Source organism: Balaenoptera borealis (assembly GCF_965194805.1).
Source record: "Balaenoptera borealis genome assembly, chromosome: 1".
Classification (NCBI taxonomy): domain Eukaryota; kingdom Metazoa; phylum Chordata; class Mammalia; order Artiodactyla; family Balaenopteridae; genus Balaenoptera; species Balaenoptera borealis.
The window spans coordinates 150,581,166-150,607,714 of record NC_138860.1 but is presented as its reverse complement, the minus strand read 5'-3'; the positions used below and the strand labels follow the sequence as shown (position 1 = coordinate 150,607,714).

General features: G+C 36.0%; 1 protein-coding gene across 6 annotated transcripts in view; it reads left to right on the top strand.

Moving 5' to 3' along the window:
- The window catches only part of ZFYVE9 (zinc finger FYVE-type containing 9), a 188,347-nt gene that overhangs the window by 98,059 nt on the left and 63,739 nt on the right, over window positions 1-26,549 (top strand). For 4 of the 6 annotated variants that reach the window (XM_082370182.1, XM_082370180.1, XM_082370181.1 and 1 more), the window contains 6 exons: window positions 1,590-1,689; window positions 4,132-4,308; window positions 5,897-6,066; window positions 12,275-12,395; window positions 16,478-16,600; window positions 18,430-18,585. In XM_082370182.1, coding sequence (XP_082226308.1) covers window positions 1,590-1,689; window positions 4,132-4,308; window positions 5,897-6,066; window positions 12,275-12,395; window positions 16,478-16,600; window positions 18,430-18,585 — 847 coding nt within the window. The remainder of the gene's footprint in view (window positions 1-1,589; window positions 1,690-4,131; window positions 4,309-5,896; window positions 6,067-12,274; window positions 12,396-16,477; window positions 16,601-18,429; window positions 18,586-26,549) is intronic. The other 2 variants (XM_082370183.1, XM_082370184.1) reach the window with 2 other exon arrangements.

Sequence of the window (26,549 nt, the reverse complement as noted above, 5' to 3'; positions counted from 1 at the left end):
GAGACACTATTACATAGTGGTTAAGAACAGAGCCTTTGGAGACTTTTTATGTAACTTACTAGCTGTATGACAGAGCAGTTTACTTCACATTTGTTTATTTAACTCTGTTAATTATAAATGAATGCCTTCATAGAACTTATGAGGTTGAATGAGATAATACATGTATGTAAAGTGCCTAGTATTCATACAATTTGCTGTGAACTTGAGCAAGTTTTTTAACCATCCAAATTTAGTTTCCTCTGATAGAAAATAAGGATAATATGTCCCCTGTTCTCCCTGTAACACAGTTACTTTGAAAATGTGAAGCCTCTGAAAAATGTAAATTGGTGGGCTTCCCTGGTGGCGCAGTGGTTGAGAGTCTGCCTGCTAATGCAGGGGACACGGGTTCGAGCCCTGGTCTGGGAAGATCCCACATGCCGCGGAGCGGCTGGGCCCGTGAGCCACAAATACTGAGCCTGCGCGTCTGGAGCCTGTGCCCCGCAACGGGAGGGGCCGCGATAGTGAAAGGCCCGCGCACCGCGATGAAGAGCGGTCCGCGCACCGCGATGAAGAGCGGTCCCCGCACCGCGATGAAGAGTGGCCCCCACTTGCCGCAACTAGAGAAAGCCCTCGCACGAACCGAAGACCCAGCACAGCCAAAAATAAAAAAATAAAATAAATAAAAATAAAAAAAAAATGTAAATTGGTAGTCATGTTAGCTAGGTATATTAATTACATCTAGTAGAAGAAGAGATGATTGCTCTCACTTTGTCTTTAATAGGACCTCATCTCTTGTTTCATCTTTGTAAGATATAGGATACTTACTGTCCATAAAAACTGGATTAGTGAAATTTACACTACTGGGAACACCTTTTTGCCTGTATGAAGCTCTCTGTGATAAGGGACTAATGAGTTCTCAAGAAAATAGATCTTAACAGGGAGCTAAGGAGATCGTTGTTGCCTGGTATGGAAGGGAGAAGAAAGTAAGATTGTCGGGAACTGACCCTGGAAAGTGGAAATAAGGTGCTGGAAATTGGCATGGCCAATTTTTGGTTGTCTGCTCTGATTCCCTGTAGCTGGGGCTGTGCATATTTTTATGATTGAGTTGTGTATTTTGATCTTTCCTGGCCTTCATAACAAACCAGTGAAAGCAGATGGTATGATTATTATTCTGCACATAAGGACAGTAAAAAAAACAGAAGTTAAAGCCCAGAATTCCCAGTCTTTGTTTGTTTCACCTGCTATATTGCCTCTTCAAACAGAAATAGCAGATGTTACTATTCTAAACGCCCATGTTATGTGATACTGTGTACAGGAATTTTGCCTAAGGGCAGCTTAGATTTTTTTCCCCTGCTATGTATTTGGTGTGTAATCTTGGCTAAGATTTTTGTTCTCAGCCAGCAATTTCACTTTCCTTATTTTTGACAGACATGTTAATCTCTTTCTTGCTTTTGAATTGGGTCTTGCACCCAGCTTCCTCAATTGCATTTTCCTTTGAAGTTTTTAGTGTTGTATTAGTACGGTTCCCTGTCACTCAGTGTTGGTCAGTATTGGTTTACTTCCTTTATACTGTGATCCTAAGTAAATTTAGTATATTCTTTTTCCTGCAGGTTTTCTGTGCTTCCTGCTGTAGCTTGAAATGTAAACTGTTATACATGGATAGAAAGGAAGCTAGAGTATGTGTAATCTGCCATTCAGTGCTAATGAATGGTAAGTATTAAAACAGGTTGAATTCACAGTTATTGAGACAGAACAAGAGAATTCCAATGAAAAGACTGCTGTTTTTTCCTTCCTTGCTCTACAAGTTGCTCACCTTCTCAAATGTCATAACTTTACCTGAAAAATTTAAAAATACCTTAGCATTTCAGAATTCCTGTGCCTAATTTAATGAATAAATGCTAAAGTCAGGTAAGTTTTGCAGGAAAAAAGGAAATTCTTGTGGAAATCTGGTGCTCTGTGGCTGTTAATGTTCCTGTGAAATGACTGGAGTGGGAGTGGGGAGGGGGCTATTGACCACTGAGATGATGAAATATTAAAATTGGGCTGAGGTTTTCCTTTCAAGGGAAGCTTTCTCTTTCTAGGGAATATCTTAATAATTTAGAACACATTCTTATTGACACTTTGGTTCACTCATCTTGTTAAAAATAAATATTTTAGCATCTCGAATCGAATAGAAAATTGCATTTTTCTGTCAGTTATCATCTTAATACTACTTAGATTTGTCATAAGAGTAATAGTTTTTAATTTACTTATGTGGTAAAAGAATATGGCCAGGAGAAGGTAAATATAGCTTATCCAGTGTTCACCTTTTGCAGGACTGGAAATAAATCCAAGGGCATTTTAGTTAAAACAAAACTCCCCAAACAAACAAAACCCCCCCAGAGTATTCTTGTAAAGAGATACAATAAAATTGATCAGGCTGTATAGTATTTTCTCTTTGAATGCATCTTTGTACAGTTGCCAGAACAGTTACTAATAGACATAAAAATGTTGAACTTACACACCACTGCTGCTTGTGCCAGGATAATGTGTCTCCTGGAGGCTGAAACTTATCTGCTCAAGGCCCCTCCTGCTCTGTGTGTCTGCATTGCTCATAGTGATGTTTTCCTGTTGCTTCCTTATTAGCCTATTGCATGTCATTTAATCTGATCTGTTCTAATTTCCTGTGGTCCACCCAATTTCCTCCCATTTCTGAATTCTTATAATTTTGATCAAATATGAATTCATTCTCTTTACTCTTAAGGGTCATTTTTCAGATGGTGGTTATTTCACTCGGTGATGATTTCAGTTTTGGATATTTATCCACAGATAAGAGCATGCTGCTTAATTTCAGTACCTGATACCTCTTTTATTTGTTGAGGTCTTCCAACTTGATGGCTTTTTTTTTTTTTTTTTAACTTGGCATAGCTAAAGATGAAGGAAATGGCAGAGGATTCATATGGAATACTTACTTTCTATTAAGCCAAGGATGCCCTTAACAGGGGATCCTAAAATAATCTACTTTTTGTGGTTTTTCCAACGTCTTTCCTCTCGCATGGCTTAGCCTGGTCTTTTACTGAATATTTAATTTGATGCTTTTCAGTGTTCCCTATCCCTTTTTCCCTTTCTCCTTTTCTCTTCCTTCCCTCTTCCTGCCAGTGCTTTCAAAGGAACATAGCTGTTGTTTCTAGCTTTGTCCTGCAGTTTGGAGGCAATAAGTATTCAAAATCTTATGGATCATTCTTTGATGTAGAATGAGATTTTTTAAAAGATGCTCCAAAAATTGGGCGGTTTCTATTCCTAGGCATGTGATATTACTTGAACCCAGAAGATAAAATTTATATCTTTCATTTCTGTAGTATCTTTCATCCTATTTACTTTAAAAACAATAGTTGATATGTCAGTATTTAGTTAGTAAAATTATAGAGTATACAGAACCTTAACACATTTGTGATCATTCATATTGATTGATGGCACTTATATGATATTGGCACATTTTCATGTTCAAATGGGTCCTGTGCTTTTGAGACACACCAAAATGTGAAATGGTTGTTTTTGCTGGATACTTTTACACAGGGTAATGATTGCACAAAAGCAAAATTCACGAAAATGTTGAGATGTGTTCTCCTGAGCTTTAGGCTTCAGAATTTTTAAAATGAGATTTTACCTCAACTAAGAGCCTAAAAATCTAGGAATGAAACAAAAGATATTATATAGTGGAGTTAAGCTATTTTAGCCCCTGATTTTGATTTTTGATAGAATTTTATAAAATGCATTGAATATTAAACCTGCCCTACCCACCAGAAATGTCTAAATGCTATCCCAGTTGCAAGTCCTTAATAAGTTTAATGTTGTTTTACTCCCTCTTCAGGGAATATATGGTCCCCTTTAAAGATGCCAGGGACCTAGTCATTAACCTCAGACTGATCCGCTATCAGTCTATATCAGAAGTATCATGTAATTCTTATTTGTTACTTCCAAATAGCTTACTTAACTACATGGTCTCCTTTATTGAATAAAATCACCTATCTCCTTAATACCTTCACTAGCTGGAAGAGAGACATACTATGAGTGTTAATTAGCAGGAACTACATTATTTATCCAGTATTGTGGAGGTCTTGATGTCCATATTTTGCAATCCATTCACATTGATTGTGTCTGTATTTGCTTTAGCTCAAGCCTGGGAGAACATGATGAGTGCCTCAAGCCAGAGCCCTAACCCTAACAATCCTGCTGAATACTGTTCTACTATCCCTCCCTTGCAGCAAGCTCAGGCCTCAGGAGCACTGAGCTCTCCACCTCCCACTGTGATGGTACCTGTGGGAGTTTTAAAGCACCCTGGAGCAGAAGGTAGGGGATCATGTGCTATTCTCTCTCTTTTTCCTCACCAAGTTCCTCTGAAAAGGTGCTGATGTGATTTTACATCACAAGTCTTTAACACACTGCAGATAAGTCCCTTTGGGTGGTTATTAAAGTGGAAGAACAAGGTGAGAAATGTGTTGAGACTATTTCTGGGCAAGTAAAGAAGAATATTGTGTTGCCTGATATTTTGGAGGCACCTCTAAAAATATGCCAGTACCCTCTCCAACTTAAGAATGGAGTAATTACTTTGCTTTTACTTGAAAAGAGTTGCAGAATTTGAAATCAGCCTGCAAAATCCTAGCCTCATGCCTACCTTAGTGTTCTTTGCAGGAATTTAGTAAGTGATGAAAATAAGAATTCTTTTTTCTGACCAGCCCATTCTAGTATTGCCTTTTGGAATATATATTGCCATTTTCTCTTTTCCTTTTTAATCTATCCCTGTAAAAATATGAAAATACTGTGTTAGGTACACAGACGTTTATAAAATCCAGAACTTTAATTCTGATTATATCATATGATAGGTAGAAAATCATAGGCTCAACTTATTTTAGTTTATTATATCTTTATGATTATGATATTGTCAGATGAAAGGCACTTTGTAAGTTCAGGGGATTATCAGTAGTAAAAATAACAAATATTTCCTTAAAATGATCTGTCAAGAAGTCTCCCCTGATAATTAAACTCTGTCTTCTTTCATTAATTTTATATCTTTTTGTCTAGCAATATTCCCTTCCCCTTGTTAAATAGCCCTCCTCCCCTTTTGAAGATCAAAAACTTCTATTGACATTATCATACTCTTCTGAGCTCAGGCTTTTGTTCTTAAAATCTTTATTCTCTTTACTTCATTTGTTGTTTTTGTTGTTCTTCCCTGGTCTCTCTTTGTTTTGGCTGTTTGAATTGATTTTCAAAACTGGATTTAAAGAGATCATTTCGTCAGACTCAGTTTTCCAGCTTTTCCCCATCCTTTTACTAAAATGCAGACTACTGCATTTCACTATCTGCACTGCCAGATCAGTCTTTTTCTTCTTCAGTTACACTTTAGCCAAAGATCTGGTCAGTTTGCTTCCCAATTCTTACATATCTGTGCCAACTCTTCTTTTATTAATTAATAATTCTTCAGCATTCTTCAGGGCATCTTTTGCCTTTTAAAAATACCGTATCACTTTTCCAGATATTTTATTCCTACAGAAACCTCATACTTTTAGGAGCTGTGGATGCCTATTTCTAGATATTTTTTCCGGGCTATTAGTTTATTTCCTAGGCACTTCAAACACCTTCCCTAGTTTCTCTGTTAGTGATATGGGACAGAGTATGTGACATAATCATAGGCATATTTAATACTTTAAAGCAAAGTGTTTTAAATCTTTACATATAAATTACAGAAGTAAGGAGTATATTTAAATGTGTATTTTTATTAATTTATAACCACTTTTATACAGTTACAATTATATTTAGAAGTATAAAATGCTAAATAGTGATTTCTTTGTACATCTGAGATTGGTGACCTTCTCTTCTTGATGTTAGAAACCCTATCAATGTCACAGTGTTACCTGTTTTATTTTTCTGGCTCCTCAAGTGGCTCAGCCCAGAGAGCAGAGGCGAGTTTGGTTTGCTGATGGGATCTTGCCTAATGGAGAAGTTGCTGATGCAGCCAAATTAACCATGAATGGAACTTCCTCTGCAGGAACCCTGGCTGTGTCACATGACCCAGTCAAGCCAGTAACTACCAGTCCCCTATCAGCAGAGGTAAGAAAACAAAACAGCAACTAAAATTGAGTACTTACTTGACTCAGCACTATTCTGCCTCTGTCTTGTCTTTTCCTAAGTTGAGTGACCTTTCTGTGGAACCCTATAGACTTCAGATACAGTTTAGTGCATGTGTGTGTATGTGTGTGGGCATGCTTGTGTGTGTGTCTAGGGGTAAAATAAATGTGGCAAAACCAGTTGTTCTTGTTTGTTCTATATTTGGAAGTTTTTTCAGGAGAAAGATTCTTATAAAGGTTGTTCTCAGGTGAGCTCAGTCTACTACTGTAGCTAGAGGCTGTGCTAGAGCGAATCCTGGTCCCTTGATACCTTGGTTTTCAAAGCATATTCCCCAGGTTCTGTGGTAGCTGCCAGGGAGTTGCCGTGGTGAGGAAGGGCCAGGAAATATGAAGGTGGCTGAGGAATCCTTCTATTCCTTTGTCTTCAACCCGAGCATCTCTACTTTTTTCTGGTCTGCCTATTGTGTTTCCAAGTAAGACTTTTAAAGAGGATTCTAAAGCTTAAAAATAAACCACTGACTTAATGGATGGAAGACTCATATAATTTACCTAAGGAAACTAGCTCATACTGTGCTGTCACATTTACTTTGTCTCTATAGGATACACTGGTCACAGTTTGGGGGCTAATTTTCAGAAGGGTCAAATACTAGCTACATTTTTTTGAGTCTGTGAAAGAATAGAGCCACCTAGGACCATAATTGGAAAGTATACACGTAGGATCGTTTATACAGTGGGTCCCTTTCTTATTGCTGTTTGCCCCGTTGAATATGGTGGTCAAGATTATAATAAGGGGATCAGTTCCAACTAAGTATGTGTGTCTGGCTTTTTTTTTTTTAATAAAATAAGAGGATCAGAGTTTGGATAAAGTTTTTACTTTTGAAGTTTTCATGGTTAACTGTTTATTTACATTTATGTTCAGTAATATTTTTCTAGAAATTTACATAATTTGTGGATTTGGTTATAATTGAAATTGCGTGTTATTAAGATTAGATTTATTGACATACAGAGATAAATTTCCTGTTTGGTGAAGGTACATTAAACCATGTCACTGTCTTTAAATATGTCTAAGTCTGTTTTGGGGGATTTTTCTGTGGCCACAGAGGACAGCAGCCAGAACTATATGACTTATTCTTCTTTGAATCTATACAATGACTTTGTCAAGAAAATTTCTTTTTTTCTCCAATTGTTTATGTGGAAAAATTTCAAATCCACAGAAGAGTTGCAAGAATAGTACAGTGAACCCCCATATACTCTTAACCCATATTCACCAATTGTTGCCATTTTGCCACATTTACTTTACCCCTACACACACACACACACACACTTTGTTTTTTGAGGAACCATTTGAGGATTAGTTGCACTTTATCACTTAATACTTCAGCTTGTGTTTCCTAAGAACAAGTGATTTTCTTATGTAAGTACAATATAACTATATGAGAAAGAAATTTAACATATAATTCTATGTATTGTCAAATATATAGTCCATATTCAGATTTCCCCAATTGTCCCATGATGTTCTTTATTCTTTCGTTTATACACGTGTGTGTGTGTGTGTGTGTGTATATATATAAACTTTTTTATTAAATAAATATATATATACACACACACACACACACACACACGTGTATAAACGAAAGAATAAAGCTTTTTTAAAAAATTAGGATACCATCAAGGATCACAACTGCATTTAGTTCTCATGTTTCTTTGATTTTCTTTAATTTAGAACAGTTCTCCCACTTTTTTTTTTGTCTTTCACATCATTAACATTTTTGAAGCATTTACGCCATGTTTGGCATAAAGTCCTTAATTTGTGTTTTTCTGTTTTTTTCCTCATGATTAGTTACAGATTAAATATTTTTGGCAAGAATAATACTACCATAAGTGATGGTCATTTCTTGGTGGAACACATCAAGAAGTATCAGTTTGATAATTGGTTAAATTGATGTCTCCTGTGTTTCTCCACTGCAAAAGTAGCTTTTCCTCTTTGCAATTAAAAAGTAAAGTGAGGGGTGATACTTTGAGACTCTGGGTGTCCTGTTCCCCTACAATCTTTCAGTCAATGATTTTACTGTCCTTTATATATATATATATATATATATATATATACACACACACACACACACACACACACACACACACACACACACACACACACACACATTTTAAAGATTTATTTATTATTTATTTTTGACTGCTTCGGGTCTTAGTTGCAACACGTGGGGTCTTCGTTGAGGCATGCAGGATCTTTTGTTGAGGCACCTGCGCTCTTCGTTGTGGTGTGCGGGCTTCTCTCTAGTTGTGGCGTGTGGGCTCCAGGGCATGTGGGCTCTGTAGTTTGCGGCACGCAGGCTCTCTAGTTGAGGCGCGTGAGATCAGTAGTTGTGGTGCGCAGGCTTAGTTGCCCTGCGGCATGTGGGATCTTAATTCTCTGACCAGGGATCAAACCCGTGTCCCATGCATTCATTGTAAGGCAGATTCCTTACCACTGGACCACCAGAGAAGTCCCCTGATTTTACTGTCCTTTGACAATCTTACCTGAATCAATTATAACTATAGTGTTTATACAGTGATGACTTTTTTCGTTCTACAAAACTTCGTTTACATCTCTTAAATTATATGATAGGTTCTTTTTTTTTTAATTTATTTTTATTTATTTATTTATTTATTTTTTGGGCTGTGTTGGGTCTTCGTTGCTGTGCGTGGGCTTTCTCTAGTTGCGGCGAGCGGGGGCTGCTCTTCATTGCGGTGCGCAGGCTTCTCATTGCAGTGGCTTCTCTTGTAGCAGAGCACGGGCTCTAGGAGCACAGGCTTCAGTAGTTGTGGTGCGTGGGCTCAGTAGTTGTGGCTTGTGGGTTCTGGAGCGCAGGCTCAGTTGTTGTGGTGCATGGGCTTAGTTGCTCCGCGGCATGTGGGATCTTCCTGGACCAGGGCTCGAACCCGTGTCCCCTGCATTGGCAGGCGGATTCTTAACCACTGCGCCACCAGGGAATCCCCTATGATAGGTTCTTAAAGCATAAATTTTTTGAATGAATGAGGAAGCTCTAGTGAATGACTATTATAGGGAAACAAAGTTCAGGTCAGTTTAAGAGAAACTAAAACAAGTTAGTTATTTTATTTCTGTGCTCTCACATTGTTCAACACTTTATTTTAATATTTATCTGGTAAAATGAGGGAAAACAAATTCTTTAGGGCCAGAGTTGAATATATTTTTCTCATCTTTATGACCTAATAGAGTGCCTGGCACTTAAAAGGTGCTCAGTAAATTAAACAACTTCTTTTCATAGATGATATTTATGTAGAAGCCAGATGACCACTTCTTATGATATCAAAAGGTAGATTTTATGCATCACTAAATAGCAAGTTAGAATAGGTTACTTTATTTCCTATTCTAAATCTAACTTTATTGATTTACTTCAAATCAGTAATGGTTAGCCAATGAAATTTTCCAAATTTCCTAATAGGACGATATACTGAGAACACTGCAAAATTTTTAGCAAAAACCCACTAAAAACTTACAGTCCTAAATTATAAAGAGTATAGACAAAAATATAAGACATAGGCATTTTTTAAAATAGTTTTAATCTTTATTCAAGTATAAAATATATATAGCAAAGTACTTAAGGAGCCTTCATCTTTAGGAAACACATGTTGAACATACATATATGTGTGTGTGTCTATATATACATATAGACACACACACCCATGTAACCACCACCTAGATAAAGATACACAGAATATTTCTATCACTATAGAAGTTTCCTTCATGCCCTTTTTCTGTCAATACCTGCCCCCTTTCCCCCAAGGTAACCATTATTCGGACTTGTATCACCATAGATTAGTTTTGCCTGTTTTTGAATTTCATATAAATGGAAAAATATGATATATAATGTTTTGTGTCTAACTTCTTAAACTCTAATACTTAATGAGGTACTTCCCTGGTGACACAGTGGTTAAGAATCTGCCTGCCAATGCAGGGGACATGGGTTTGAGCCCTGATCCAGGAAGATCCCACATGTCGCAGAGCAGCTAAGCCTGAGCGCCACAACTACTGAGCCTGCGCTCTAGAGCCTGTGAGCCACAACTACTGAAGCCCGAGTGCCTAGAGTCCATGCTCCGCAACAAGGGAAGCCACCACAATGAGAAGTCCGCGCACCGCAACAAAGAGTAGCTCCTGCTCATCGCAACTAGAGAAAGCCCGCATGCAGCAATGAAGACCCAATGCAGCCAATAAATAAATAAATTTATTAAAAAAATACTTAATGAGATTTATCTGTGTTGTGTGCATCAAAAGTAAATATTTTTTATTGCTGAGTAATATTCCATCATATGGCTCTACCACAATTTATCTATTTTCCTATTAATGGACATTTGGATTGCTTCCACACTTTGGCTATTTGAGTAAAGCTGCTATAAACATTTTTATACATGTTAAACAGTTTTTTTTTTTAAATGAGAATCCTATGTATTCTTAAAATTTTTTACTTATTTTATTATTCATCTGATTGTACTGGGTCCCAGTTGCGGCAGGTGGGCTCCCCAGCTGCGGCTCGTGGGCCCCCCAGTTGCGGCTGGGAGGCTCCCTAGTTGCAGCATGCGAACTCCCAGCTGCAGCATGCATGCGGCACCCAGCCCCCCAATGAGGGACCAAACCTGGGCCCCTCGCATTGGGAGCACAGAGTCCCAACCACTGTGCCACCAGGGAAGTCCCTAAACATGTTAAAAAGTTTTTATATGCTTTTCCTTTAACTTTTTAAAAGCTTTCTTTTTTAAAAATGGAAGTATTATTGATTTACAATGTTGTATTAATTTCTGGTGTACAGCAAAGTGATTCAGTTATATATATATATATATATATATATATTCTTTTTCAGATTCTTTTCCTTTATAGGTTGTTACAGGATACTGAATATAGTTCCATGTACTATACTGTAGGACCTTGTTGTTTATTTTATGTAAACTGGTGTGTATCTGTTAATCCCAAGCTCCTAATTTATCACCCACCCACCCCCCTTTCCCCTTTGGTAGCCATAAGTTTGTTTTCTAAGTCTGTGAGTCTGTTTCTAGTTTGTAAATAAGTTCATTTGTATCATTTTTTTTTTAGATTCCACATATAAGTGATATATGATATTTGTCTTTCTCTTTCTGGCTTACTTCACTTAGTATGATAATCTCTAGGTCCATCCATGTTGCTACACATGACATTATTTCCTTCTTTTTAATGGCTGAGTATTATTCCTGTGCGTGTGTGTGTGTGTGTGTGTGTGTGTGTATACCACATCTTCTTTACCCATTCATCTGTCAGTGGATGCTTAGGTTGCTTCCATATCTTGACTATTGTAAATAGTGCTTAAGGTTCTTTTTTATGGCTGAGTAATATTCCTGTGTGTGTGTGTGTGTGTGTGTGTGTGTGTGTGTACATACCACATCTTCTTTACCCATTCATCTGTCATTGGATGCTTAGGTTGCTTCCATGTCTTGGCTATTGTAAATAGTGCTTAAAACTTCTATTTCTTGCTTAAGTTATGAAGAATATAGAGCATCATTTCAATAGATCTTTGAGCATATTCTATTAAACTGTTAATTAAGTGGATTTAACCCCACTCAAAATGTATTTTGCAACATTATACTTTATTAAGTGTAGTTAATGTGATCTTCATATTAATGCAAAGAAAAATGAACTTGAAGTTTAATTTCATGACAAAGTAAATGAAAACTCTTTCATCAAAGTTAATTTTTTTTTATTGTGGTAAAAAAGACATAACATAAAATTTACCATTTTAATCATTTTTAATTACATTCACATTGTTGTACAACGATCACCCCAATTCTCAAGGTTCAGAAATTATGAGATAATGTTGAAAGTTTGTTTCTGTTGCCACTGCAAGTTTAAAAAATATTTTTCTTTTATGGCAAAAGAAACCTTGGTAAAGGAAGCGTTAACCCAGGTTCCAAGACCTTTTCTCTCATTACTATGATTTGATGATGCCAAAAGGAGAAACTATACAATTATAAACATTTTCATAGTATAAGCCCAGTCCTTGGGAAACCACAGGTTAATGAGTATCTTGTGCTGTCTTTCAAAAAGTATGAATTTGAAATTTTCACTTAAATTCCCATTTGTAGTCTGGACTCTATTCTGCGCAAGTCTTCAACTGTGTGTAATGCTCTCTTTGCTAATTTGCTTGTCCTAGACGGATATTTCTCTATTCTCTGGAAGTATAACTCAGGTTGGAAGTCCTGTTGGCAGTGCAATGAACCTTATTCCTGAAGATGGCCTTCCTCCCATTCTCATCTCCACTGGTGTAAAAGGAGGTATGTGGACTTAGATGTTTAAACAGGGATAGTTATATATGCCAAATGTTGCCTTCTAATTAAGGGAAGGAGATAGAATTCAAGTGATAACCACCTTTCTCTTCTCCAACAAAAAAGGTGACTACTCAGTGCCATGAAAAGCATTGTTGCTGTTACTGATTGTTTTAGAGAAGATATTTATGTTTTTATATTATCATTTCATATGTTGGAAGGATGTAATATTATTTTTAATTCCCACTGTGTATAAATGTAGCTTATTGGCAGTTCCTTCTTCATATTCCAAAGCACATAATACTCTGAAGAGTTGCTTATAGTTCTAGGATTGGCCCACATGATACAGTCAGTACATTAATTTAACTTCTTGTTTTGAAGTACAATACACATTCAGAAATGTGTATATAATAAGTGGAGAGCTCTGTACTTAAGTAGCAATTTTCTGTTAAAAAATATTTTTAGTGAGTCCTGGTAAGACACAAACTTACTAATCAGTCAAAAGAATGCTTATCTTTTTTTTTAAGTTAATTAATTAATTTATTTGTTTATTTATTTTTGGCTGTGTTGGGTCTTCGTTTCTGTGCGAGGGCTTTCTCTAGTTGTGGCAAGCGGGGGCCACTCTTCATCGCGGTGCGCGGGCCTCTCACTATCGCAGCCTCTCTTGTTGTGGAGCACAGGCTCCAGACGCGCAGGCTCAGTAGTTGTGGCTCATGGGCCTAGTTGCTCCGCGGCATGTGGGATCTTCCCAGACCAGGGCTTGAACCCGTGTCCCCTGCATTGGCAGGCGGATTCTCAACCACTGTGCCACCAGGGAAGCCCAAGAATGTTATCTTTATGCAAAAGTTTCTTGTTGATAGATCCAGATCAGCATCCAGTCAGTACATTTTCAGGAGATGGTTTATCAATAATCTCTCCTCATTTTTGTCCTAGTCTTTTACCTGGTCTCCCTGCCTTCAGTCTTTCTCTCCTTTATTTAATCTTACATATTGGTGCCAGTTATCTTTTTTTTTGAAGTATAGTTGATTTACAATGTTGTGTTAATTTCTGGTGTACAGCAAAGTGATTCAGTTATACATGTATATATATCCTTTTTGATATTATTTTCCATCATGGTTTGTTACAGGATATTGAACATAGTTCCCTGTGCTATACAATAGGACCTTGTCGTTTATCCAATCTATATATAATATCAATAGTTTGCATCTGCTAGTCCCAAACTCCCAATCCAACCCTCCCCTGCACCCTCCTCGCCCCCTGGCAACTACAAGTCTGTTTTCTATGTCTGTGAGTCTATTTCTGTTTCATAGATAAGTTCATTTGTGTCATATTTTAGATTCCACATATAAGTGATATCATACAGTATTTGTCTTTCTCTTTCTGACTTACTTGGCTTAGTATGATAATCTTTAGGTCCACCCATGTAGCTGCAAATGACATTATTTCATTCTTTTTTATGGCTTAGTAATATTCCATTGTATGTGTGTGTGTGTGTGTGTGTATATATATATATATATATATATACACACACACACACACACACACCCCACATCTTCTTTATCCATTTGTCTATCGATGGACATTTAGGTTGTTTCCATGTCTTGGCTATTGTAAATAGTGCTACTATGAACATAGGGGTGCATGTATCTTTTCAAATTATAGTTTTGCCTGGGTATATGCCCAGGAGTGGGATTGCTGGATCATATGGCAACTCTTTTTTTAGTTTTTTGAGGAACCTCCATACTGTTCTTCATAGTGGCTTCACCAGTTTACATTCCCACCAACAGTGTAGGAGGGTTCCCTTTTTTCCACACCCTCTCCAGCATTTGTTATTTGTAGACTTTTTAATGATGGCCATTCTGACTGGTGTGAGGTGGTACCTCATTGTAGTTTTGATTTGCATTTCTCTAATAACTAGTGATGTTGAGCATCTTGTCATGTGCCTGTTGGCCATCTGTATGTCTTCTTTGGAGAAATGTCTCCTTAGGTCTTCTGCCCATTTTTTGATTGGGTTATTTTTTTGATATTGAGCTATTATGAGCTGTTTGTATATTTTGGAAATTAAGCCCTTGTTGGTCGCATCATTTGCAAATATTTTCTCCCAGTCCGTAGGTTTTCTTTTTTGTTTTGTTTATGGTTTCCTTTGCAGTGCAAAAGCTAATAAGTTGATTAGGTCCAGTTATCTTTTTAAACGTAGGATGTTGTTCTTGCTTAGAAAATTCAATGGGTTCCCAGTGCCTTCCATATAAATTACTTACCTTGGCATACAGTATTCCTTGTAACCTTATCTCAACTTATCTAATTTTATTTCCAGCCAACACTCCAGTACTTTACAGGCATGCTACAGATTATTTACTGTTTTCTGAATATTCACATTTCACACTTCCATGCTTTTTCTTATGCTGTGGAATAGTGGGAAGAGAATGGACTTCATACCTGGACCAGCCTGAGCTTTAATCTGGTAACAGTTCATTCCAGCTGTATGATCCAGTGGGCAAGTCATTTATCCTCTCTGAATCTTTTTCCTAGATTTTTTTAAAAAAATTAGATAACTATAGCTAATTAAGAGTCATTATGAATAATAAATCAGATTTCATACCTGAAAGTACATAGCAAGAAAATTGGTACAAAGTAGGCATGTAATTAATATTTTTTTTATCTTTCTTTCCTCTGTCTAGAATAGAATACCCTTCTATATGCTAGACTCCTTGAATAACTCCTCAACCTTTCAAAATCAATATTAATGGAAAACTTCTCTGAATCCTACCTCAGCTGTCTTTGTAGTAGTGTTTTACATCCTCATTTCTGTTCAAATAGAAATTCTTATAGACTATTACTATATTAACACATTTTTCATTGTAATTTAGATATTTTATAGGTCTGATTCCTTATTCTCTATAGACCATGAATTCCTTCAGTCTGAATTCATGTTTGTGTCTTCTGCTCCTAGCATGGTGCTGGGCCTATTAGGCTCTCAGTAGTGTTGGCTGAATGTATCATACTATCAAATGCAGCTTGTGTCTCAGTTCAACAATGAACTTTCACATAAAGTTAAGCATTCTTTTGATTGTATAATGCCTTTGCTCCTTTACTAGGACCCTCTAAAAATATTCTTTTGTAAGCAAATTTGCTACTTAGGTTTCAAATTTGGGTTATTTTAATAAATCTTAAATTAGTAAGAAATTAAATTGGCCTACTCTGCTGTTAAAATAAGATTTCAGGGTTCCATTTTCATTAAAAGTCACATCCATTAAATCTAATTGTCAAAACCTCTCCTACCAAGAAGCAGCAACTAGTTATCTATTGTATATTCACTTTCTTAAATCATATTACTATCTCTTAACCAGAATTTTGCTATTTTGTATTCCAGTGGAAAAACTTAATTAAAAAAATTTTTTGAAAGTCACTTAGTGTTTCTCTTTTCAGTAAATATTTTCATTGATAGTGTATACATTTCCAAAATACATTTTGGTTTCTATTGGTCAGTGAGAAATGGTGTTATTTTGTATTGAACTCTTTCTTGACTTATACTTAGAGGAATTGTTTCATAAAACCAGTCGCTTATGATACTTTTATTGTCTGGGTGCATTTTTTAAAGTTTGATTTTTTTTAATGGTAAAAAATCTCAACAGTACAAAAGCATATAGAGTAAAAAGTAGGATTCCCCTCTGCTTCAACCCCTAGACATCCTTTCTAGAGGTAACTAGTGTATTATCACTTCCTTGTATATCACGGATTATTTTAAATGTTGGTCTTAGAACATGTAATATGTGAAATTCTTATTATGATAGTTGGAGGATTTTTGTTAAATCAAAGGGTTGGTTGTTTTTAGACTGTGGCCTAAACCATTGCGTGGAGAAGTCTATACACAGGATAACCATGTTTTCATCCAAACTGGACTAGATCACTTTTAAGAATGAAAGGGGCACTATTAATATGCCACTGGGATAGCAGATATAAACCTGTGTTCACCCTATCTATAAATCAATTGCTTATCTCTTTCCTGTGAATAATAAGGCCATTCCTCCATCAGATTTCTGTCTTGATTTGTCTCTTTAACCAATGGCTTACATTGTTTTCTCCCCTTACAGACTATGCTGTGGAAGAGAAACCATCACAGATTTCAGTAATGCAGCAATTGGAGGATGGTGGCCCTGACCCACTTGTATTTGTTTTAAATGCAAATTTGTTGTCAATGGTTAAAATTGTAAATTGTAAGTTGGAGATTTGTTTTTTTAAATTAAAATGAGATACTGAGTCATTAAATTGATTACACACAAGTATTTTTATGTAGAGCCACATCTTAATGAAAACTGGGTACGGAAGAAGTTGGTTTGTATAAAATTATATATCCCCAAGGGCAACTGTTGGACTGACTGAGACTCTTGCTTTTAGTCAAAGGGGTGAGATAGGTGAATTCTCCATGGAGGAAAGCCAAACGAAACTTGAACTCATCTGAGTTAAGTTCTTCCTGAGATGGGTATGCTAAGTCACAACTCACCACCAGAATAACTGGAGGTGGATAAATTATCCAGGGGGGTCAATTTACATGCTAGGTTTAAATCCCAGAAACCTTAATCATGGTGCAAAACCTTATTTGGGAGAAGTGTTAACTAACACACAGTAAAACTTCAGTAAGTACATCACAATTTAGGATTCAGAAGAAACTTCTCAGTTCTTGGTGCTAGCTTCTTAGGTATCAGAATAAGAGAGAGGATAGTAACCTCGAATCTTGAATCCAGTATGGTATTGGAAAATAGAGAATGCATTTATCCTGGATGAATGTTAATAGGCAGAGTTTTGGAGAGAGGAAGGAAGCATTGGGGAACAGTCCTCCAGTTCCCACTGTGTATTTCTTTTAAGGTGTCCTTGGAAACCAGAAACACCGATATACTAAATTCTTTAGAGGCTCTGTATAAATGCAATGCAGGTTTCTGGTTTGTTTGCTAATCACACCCTTGTATGTTTGGCCAGCTGCTAATGCTTGCCACCTTTCCTTCTAGTATCAAATTCTAAAATAATTTGCTGGAAATTTCAATTTACCGTTTCTAGTTTATAAGTTATACTTAGAAAATAGCTAACCTAGAGTTCCTTAAGTGTGCACCATCTTAATATAGTTGGATTGGGCACCTCTTGTTTAGGTATATAAAGAAACAATTCACAGAATGAAAGAAAGGGATCTTTTATTAGTGTTGATTTACATCGTGATATCCATAATTTTATTTGAACCCTTTTTCAGTTCCATTGGGGATCTTGTTGTGTTGGCATACAAATAATAAAAATATCAAGGATTGAACATTATTTTTGAACTACGTATAGCTTGTGCTGTTGTGACTCTACATAGCCTTAAAGTGAAGAAGTAGAAGTAATTGGTCCAGAAAAGCCATCTGTTTCACTGCTTTTTACAGGATGAAGTCAAGTAAAGTCCTGTTGCTGATTATCTAGAATTTTCTCCCAGGAAGACTATAATTTAAATAGCTAGACTCTTTTAGTCACAGATTAAATTTAATAAGTATACATCAAAATATATTTTCTTTAGGACATAGCCTGAATCCAAGGCTATAATAATTGCTTTTATTGTTTTTCTTGTTTCTAGTTTTAATTATTTCCCTTAGTAAAGTGATTTAATTATGCACACACACACACACACACACATAGGTGGGGGAATATATCCTTTAATCATTATAGCTAAGGATGCATAGTTTGGTTTATTTATTTTATCGTTAATGGAATGTTGTTTCTTTTAATACTTACACCTTTTTATAATAGAAGTTAAAAGTTTTTAGTGTACTTTCTTTCACTATTACTTCTTTTACTTCCCTTCCAGTTGTTTTTGTAAGTGTTTGCTTAGAGCAAGAGGCATTGGTATGCTTTATTTTCTGCAATAGTCCTTTGGCTCAGTGCAGTGACAGTTCACAGCTGAATTATACAGACTCAATGTGATCTATTTTATTCTTTGGTGTATTATAACAAAGATTTCTGTGCATTTCTTAAGGGTAAGGATTGAAAAGAATGTCTTCATTTCTTTTTATTTCATCTATAGATGTGAACAGGAAGTGCTGGTGTTTCACAACCAAGGGAATGCATGCAGTGGGTCAGTCTGAGATAGTCATTCTTCTACAATGTCTACCAGATGAAAAGTGCTTGCCGAAGGATATCTTTAACCATTTTGTGCAGCTTTATCGGGATGCTCTGGCAGGTGGGGATACTTTCTGACTTAGTCTGCACCCTTTACAGATGATAAAAAATTTTGGACTCATATGCAAAATAATAGTCTTAAATTTGGAAACCTGGCATTGGACTTTGGTAGTATTGGCAAGTTAGAACTTGGCATGGTTTGAGGAAGTTATAAATTTTAATACTTTACGTGACACGTTGTTACTATTTTATAATGGCTAGAATCAGAGTTGTAAGATAATCCATTGACCATGATGTAAGAATATTTTCCTTTGAGTGGCCTAGGGGATATAGTATTGGTATCCGGTAGAAGGAAGCATAATGATAACTTACTACTTCAGTTAACAATATTTATATAATCATAATGTAAATATTCATTTAATTTTCAAGTTTCAAAAACCGTTAGCATGAACAACTTTATTATGGTTTCAAAATAAATTGTAAATATTGTTACCTGTAACAATGTAAAAGTAAATGCATAGCTATTAGAAGTTGGAAAAGACTAAAGATACTAATATAAAGACATACTATTAAAAGCTGAGAGAGAAGAAGTATACTTAAGTGTATTATTTGACATTACAAAGTTAACCTTCAGCAGATTTAACAGAGGAGGTAAGAAGTAGTGTAATTGAGCTAAGTTCTCATTTATCATGATAAAAAGTCAAAAAATAATATCTGTAGTTGATAAATAGGGAAAGAGTAGTATAAGAACTAAAGCAAGTGAATAATAAATGAGATTATCCCTGAGAAACAAGGCTGGGGTGGGGTGAGGGTAGCCAATGTATTAAAATTATTTTCATATATTATTTGATAATGTTTTAATAAATATATTAAAGTAATAAATTATTCATACTTTCTGAATGCAGGTAATTCCCTTTGTGGGATTCTGTGCCAAAGAAATTATCTGAAATGTAAAATACACTTTGTACATGAAAGTGTTTATTATCGTATTACTTAAATTTAACACAAAAATTTAGAGGCAACCTAAATTCCCAGCTATAGGAAAAAAGTTTGTGTGTTGTACTTTTTAGATGAATGCATCTTTTTTAGAATATTTTCTAGCTATTAAAAGTAGTAGTTTTATGGAAAATGCTCTTGAAATAAGTACAAAAGCATGATATAAAATTTCATCTTTAATGTGGTTATAGCTTATGCATAAAAGATTATGCCTTTATGTCATAGCTATGATATTTTAGGTGAAATATTACATGAAGGCAAGGTGCTATGTTAGAAACTGACCACATGATACCTGTGAAGTACAGTTCGGTATTTACTGTTCAGTATTTGTGTCAGTTCCAAAATGTATGGGGTTAATTTGAAGTCATCTGGAGCCTCTAGGCCTAAATTTCATTCCAGAAATTACTTGAAACATTCTTTTTTTTCCCCTCAGTTTGAATGTATTCAGATTGCATGTTTATATGGGTTTTGAGAGGGCATCAGGGACTAGGGCATGGGAGGTTCATGAATGTCTTGATTAGGAGTTTGTCCTTTATTCTGCAGGCAGTGAGGAGCCATTGAAAGAAATGAATAACATAACCAGATTTGCGTTTTAGAAAGATGACTCTAGAAGCAGTATGAAAATGGATCAAAGTCTGTGTGTCTGGTAGCAGGTAGAGCAGATAAGAAGCAATTACAGTGGATAAACAAACTTACAGTGGATGAGCACTAGAATACTGCATAACAATGAAAGATAAACAAACTGCTGATATATGCAACATGGATGAAGTTCACAGACAGTAATACTGAACAAAAGAAGCCAGGCACAAAAAAGTACATATTATGTGGTTACATTTATGTGATTCTCTGGAACAGGCGAAATGAATCTGTGGTGATGGAAATTAGATCATTGTTTGTCTGGGGTGAGGTGTGGGTGCAAGCACTAGAATTGATTGTAGATGGGCCCTGGGAACTCTCTGGGTTGATACAAATGTTCTATATCTTGATTGGGATAGTGGTTACATGGGTGTTTACATTTGTCAAAACTCATTGAACTGTATAATTAAAATATATAGGTTTTATTGCGTGTAAATAATACCTCAATAAAATTGACTTAAAATTTTTATTGATATAATTGACACATACATTATATTAGTTTCAGGTGTACACTATAATGATTCAATATATGTATATATTGTGAAATGATCAATAAGTCTATTTAACATCCATCATCACACATAGTTACAAATTTTTTTTTCTTTGTGATGAAAACTTTTAAGGTCTACTCTCTTAGCAACTTTCAGATATATAGTGCATTATTGTTAGCTATAGCCACCATGCTGTACCTACATCCTCAGTACTTATTTATCTTATAACTGGAAGTTTGTACCTTTGGAGTACCTTCACCCATTTCACTTACCCCTCAACCCTCACCTCTGGTAATCACCAATCTGTTCCCTGTATCTATGAGTTCAGTGTATGTTTGTTTGTTTAGATTCTACATATAAGTGAGATCATACAGTATTTGTCTTTCTCTAACTTATTTCACTTAGCATGATGCCCTCAAGGTATATACGTGTTGTGTGGCAAATGACAGATTTCCTTCTTTTTAATGACAATAATATTCCATTGAATGTACATACCATGCTTTCTTTATCCATTCATCCATCAACACTTAAGTTACTTCCATGTCTTGGCTGTTAAAAATAATACTGCAGTGAACGTGGGGGTGTGGATATCTTTCCTAGTTAGTGTTTTCATTTCCTTCAGATAAATACCTAGAAGTGGAATTGCAGGATCATATGGTAGCTCTGTTTTTAATTTTTTGAGAAACCTCCATACTGTTCCATAGTGGCTGCACCAATTTACATTCCCACAAACAGTATACTAGGGTTCCCTTTTCTCCACATCCTTGCCAACATTTGTTATTTTTAAATTGATTTTTAAAAAAGCTATTGTCAGGATCCAGCAAGAAATTAGGATATTACCAATAATGGCAGTGGGAATAAAGAGTATTGAAGAGATATAAAAGAGTGATGCCTCAGTTCAATAAGATTTCAGAACTAATTGAATGTGAAGAGTGAGAGGGGACAAGTCAAAGTTGGCTTCAGATTTCTGGCTTGAGCACCTGAGTGGACTTCATTCTTATTCACTGAGGCAGTGAATAGAGGAAGAAGAGCAGATTTGGCAGAGGAGTGGGAGATGAGTTCTTCGTTCAGTGTGTTGGATTTCAAATAATGGCAACAGATGGTAATATGTAAATGAAAGATGAATACATAAATAGAGACTTCAGGAGGTAGATCTGGGCTAAAATACAGATGTGGAAGACCAGCATTTTTGTGATAGTTTTAAACTATGGCTGTGAATGGGATAGGCCAGTGTGAAGAGACTAGATCTATGAATGGAGCTCCTAGAAATACCAACAAGGAAAGGATGTGAATCATTACATGAGTCACTAAAATATATGTTTACCATAAATGGTTACTCCTCTTTTAAAAGTATCTTTATATATCAAGAGTGCATTTTGAACTAGCATATTAAAATGCAAAAATTCTACAACAAAAATCACTTGGAACTGATAGTAAGACTAAGTAAGACTAAGGTCAGACTGTAATACATCTAAGCTGTGTTAAATGTTATCTATGAGATGAGGGCATATACAAACATATCTATAGTAAATATAGATAGATATAGATATATACTATATGTATATAGTAAGTAAATAATATTTTAAGTAAGCATAAACAAGTGAGCTGTAAGGCTCTCTCTCTGACTCTCTCCTTGAAAAGGAATCATTTCACAGCTTACAAAATACTGGAGCTAGTAGGGAACTTACATTATTTAGTATAATGCTTCATTTTTCAGATGAAGAAAATGAGACCTAGAAGTGTTAATGGCTTGCCCAAATCACAGACCTAGTTGGTGACAGAATTAGGACTAAAGTATTCTAAGCATTATGTCAGTTGCCTATGTGTGTATATTAATAGTATAGCAGTTTTTAAAAAACAGCTATGGATAATACATATGTGCTATGCCTATTTTATTAAGAATCCCATGTGTAGATAATCAAGGTAGAAGCTTAGTATATTATTTCACTGTGATTTTTGTATGAACTGGCATGAACGCTCTTAAAATATTTTTACAGATTTTTAATCTAAACTACATGTATTAGTAATAATATGTGTGTGTGTGTGTGTGTATATATATATATATATATATATATATATATATGTCTATGTATGTTTCTCATTTAGTATATATAAAATTTTTTGGTTACATGTCATTGCTTATGCTTTCCACAGTGAGGGGGGAAAATGGTATTTTGTGAAAAATAACATTCTGAGAGTTTCAGGGTGCCTTCTGGATAATGTAGTGCCATGGGAGATTCTAGATTGTATATTATTTCTCCCCATCTTCCCTCCCTTACTCCGTGTTTTTTATTTTTTTAACATCTCTACTGGAGTATAATTGCTTTACAATGTTCTGTTAGTTTCTGCTGTATAACAAAGTGAATCAGCTATATGTATACATATATCCCCATATCCCCTCCCTCTTGTGCCTCCCTCACACCCTCCCCATCCCACCCCTCTAGGTGATCACAAAGCACTGAGCTGATCTCCCTGTGCGATGCAGCTGCTTCGCACTAGCTATCTATTTTACATCATTTGGTAGTGTATATATGTCCATGCCACTCTCCCTCTTCGTCCCAGCTTACCCTGTCCCCGCCATCCCCCGTGTCCTGAAGTCCATTCTCTACATCTGCATGTTTATTCCTGTCCTGCCCCTGGGTTCATCAGAATCATTTTTTTTAGATTCCATATATATGTGTTAGCATACAGTATTTGTTTTTCTCTTTCTGACTTTACTTCATTCTGAATGACAGACTCTAGGTCCATCCACCTCACTACAAATAACTCAATTTCGTTTCTTTTTATGGCTGAGTAATATTCCATTGTATATATGTGCCACATCTTCTTTATCCATTCTTCTGTCGATGGACACTTAGGTTGCTTCCATGTCCTGGCTAATGTAAATAGTGCTGCAATGAACATTGCGGTACATGTCTCTTTTTAAATTATGGTTTTCTCAGGGTATATGCCCAGTAGTGGGATTGCTGGGTCATATGGTAGTTCTATTTTTAGTTTTTTAAGGAACCTCCATACTGTTCTCCATAGTGGCTGTATCAATTTACATTCCCACCAACCGTGCAAGAAGTTTGCCTTTTCTCCACACCCTCTCCAGCATTTATTGTTTGTAGATTTTTTTGATGATGGCCATTCTGACTGGTGTGAGGTGAAACCTCATTGTGGTTTTGATTTGCATTTCGCTAATGATTAGTGATGTTGAGCATCTTTTCATGTGTTTGTTGGCAATCTGTATATTTTCTTTGGAGAAATGTCTATTTAGGTTTTACACCCATTTTTGGATTGGGTTGTTTGTTTTTTTGATATTGAGCTGTGTGAGCTACTTGTATATTTTGGAGATTAATCCTTTGTCAGGTGCTTCGTTTGCAAATATTTTCTCCCATTCTGAGGGTTATCTTTCCGTCTTCTTTATGGTTTCCTTTGCTGTGCAAAAGCTTTTAAGTTTCATTAGGTCCAATTTGTTTATTTTTGTTTTTATTTCCATTTCTCTAGGAGGTGGGTCAAAAAGGATCTTGCTGTGATTTATGTCATAGAGTGTTCTGCTTATGTTTTCCTCGAAGAGTTTTATAGTGTCTGGCCTTACATTTAGGTCTTTAATCCATTTTGAGTTTATTTTTGTGTATGGTGTTAGGAAGTGTTCTAGTTTCATTCTTTTACATGAAGCTGTCCAGTTTTCCCAGCACCACTTATTGAAGAGGCTGTCTTTTCTCCATTGTATAATCTTGCCTCCTTTATCAAAGATAAGGTGACCATATGTGTATGGGTTTATCACTGAGCCTTCTATCCTGTTCCATTGATCTATATTTCTGTTTTTGTGCCAGTACCATACTGTCTTGATTACTGTAGCTTTGTAGTATAGTCTGAAGTCAGGGAGCTTGATTCCTCCAGGTCTGTTTTTCTTTCTCAAGATTGCTTTGGTTATTCAGGGTCTTTTGTGTTTCCATACAAATTGTAAAACTTTTTGTTCTAGTTCTGTGAAAAATGCCATTGGTAGTATAGTCATTTTCACAATGTTTATTCTTCCCATCCAAGAACATGGTACATCTCTCCATCTGTTTGTATCGTCTTTAATTTCTTTCATCATTGTTTTATGGTTTTCTGCATACAGGTCTTTTGTCTCCTTAGGTAGGTTTATTCCTAGGTATTTTATTCTTTTTGTTGCAGTGGTAAATGGGAGTGTTTCCTTAATTTCTTTCAGATATTTCATAATTAGTGTATAGGAATGCAAAAGATTTCTGTACATTAATTTTGTCTCCTGCTTCTTTACCAAATTCATTGATTAGCTCTAGTAGCTTTCTGGTAGCATCTTTAGGATTCTCTATGTATAGTATCATGTCATCTGCAAACAGTGACAGTTTTACGTCTTCTTTTCCGATTTGGATTCCTTTTATTTCTTTTTCTTCTCTGATTGCCGTGGCTAAAAATTCCAAAACTATGTTCAATAAAAGTGGTGAGAGTGGGCAGCCTTGCCTTGTTCCTAATCTTAGAGGAAATGGTTTCAGTTTTCCACCATTGAGAATGATGTTGGCTGTGGGTTTGTCATATATGGCCTTTATTATGTTGAGGTAGGTTCCCTCCCTGCCCACTTTCTGGAGAGTTTTTATCATAAATGGGTATTGAATTTTGTCAAAAGCTTATTGAGATTATTGTATAGTTTTTATCCTTCAGTGTGTTAATATGGTGTATCACGTCGATTGCTTTGCATATATTGAAGAATCCTTGGATTCCTGGGATAAACCCCACTTGATCATGGTGTATGATCCTTTTAATGTGCTGTTGGATTCTGTTTGCAAGTATTTTGTTGAGGATTTTTGCATCTATGTTCATCATTGACGTTGGCCTGTAGTTTTCTTTTTTTGTGACATCTTTGTCTGGTTTTCATATCAGGGTGATGGTGGCCTCGTAGAATGAGTTTGGGAGTGTTCCTCCCTCTGCTATATTTTGGAAGAGTTTGAGAAGGATAGGTGTTAACTCTTCTCTAAATGTTTGATAGAATTCGCCTGTGAAGCCATCTGGTCCTGGGCTTTTGTTTGCTGGAAGATTTTTAATCACAGTTTCAATTTCAGTGCTTGTGATTGGTCTGTTCATATTTTCTATTTCTTCCTGGCTCAGTCTTGGAAGGTTGTACTTTTCTAAGAATCTGTCCATTTCTTCCAGGTTGTCCATTTTATTGGCATATAGTTGCTTGTAGTAATCTCTCATGATCCTTTGTACTTCTGCAGTGTCAGTTGTTGCTTCTCCTTTTTCATTTCTAATTCTGTTGATTTGAGTATTCTCCCTTTTTTTCTTTTTTCTTTTTTTTTTTAAAAGGTGCAACCCATTTTTTTAAAAAATTTTATTATTTATTTATTTATTTATTTTTGGCTGTGTTGAGTCTTCGTTTCTGTGCGAGGGCTTTCTTTAGTTGTGGCGAGTGGGGGCCACTCTTCATCGCGGTGCGCGGGCCTCTCACTATCTCGGCCTCTCTTGTTGCGGAGCACAGGCTCCAGATGCACAGGCTCAGTAATTGTGGCTCACGGACCTAGTTGCTCCGCGGCATGTGGGATCCTCCCAGACCAGGGCTCGAACCTGTGTCCCCTGCATTGGCAGGCAGATTCTCAACCACTGCGCCACCAGGGAAGCCCTCCCTTTTTTTCTTGATGAGACTAGGTAAAGTTTTATAAATTTTGTTTATCTTCTCAAGGAACCAGCTTTTAGTTTTATTGATGTTTGCTATTGTTTCCTTCATTTCTTCTTCATTTATTTCTAATCTAATCTTTATAATGTCTTTCCTTCTGCTAACTTTGGGGTGTTTTTGTTCTTCTTTCTCTGATTGCTTTAGGTGTAAGGTTAGGTTGTTTATTTGAGATGTTCCTTGTTTCCTGAGATAGGATCGTATTGCTATAAACTTCCCTCTTAGAACTGC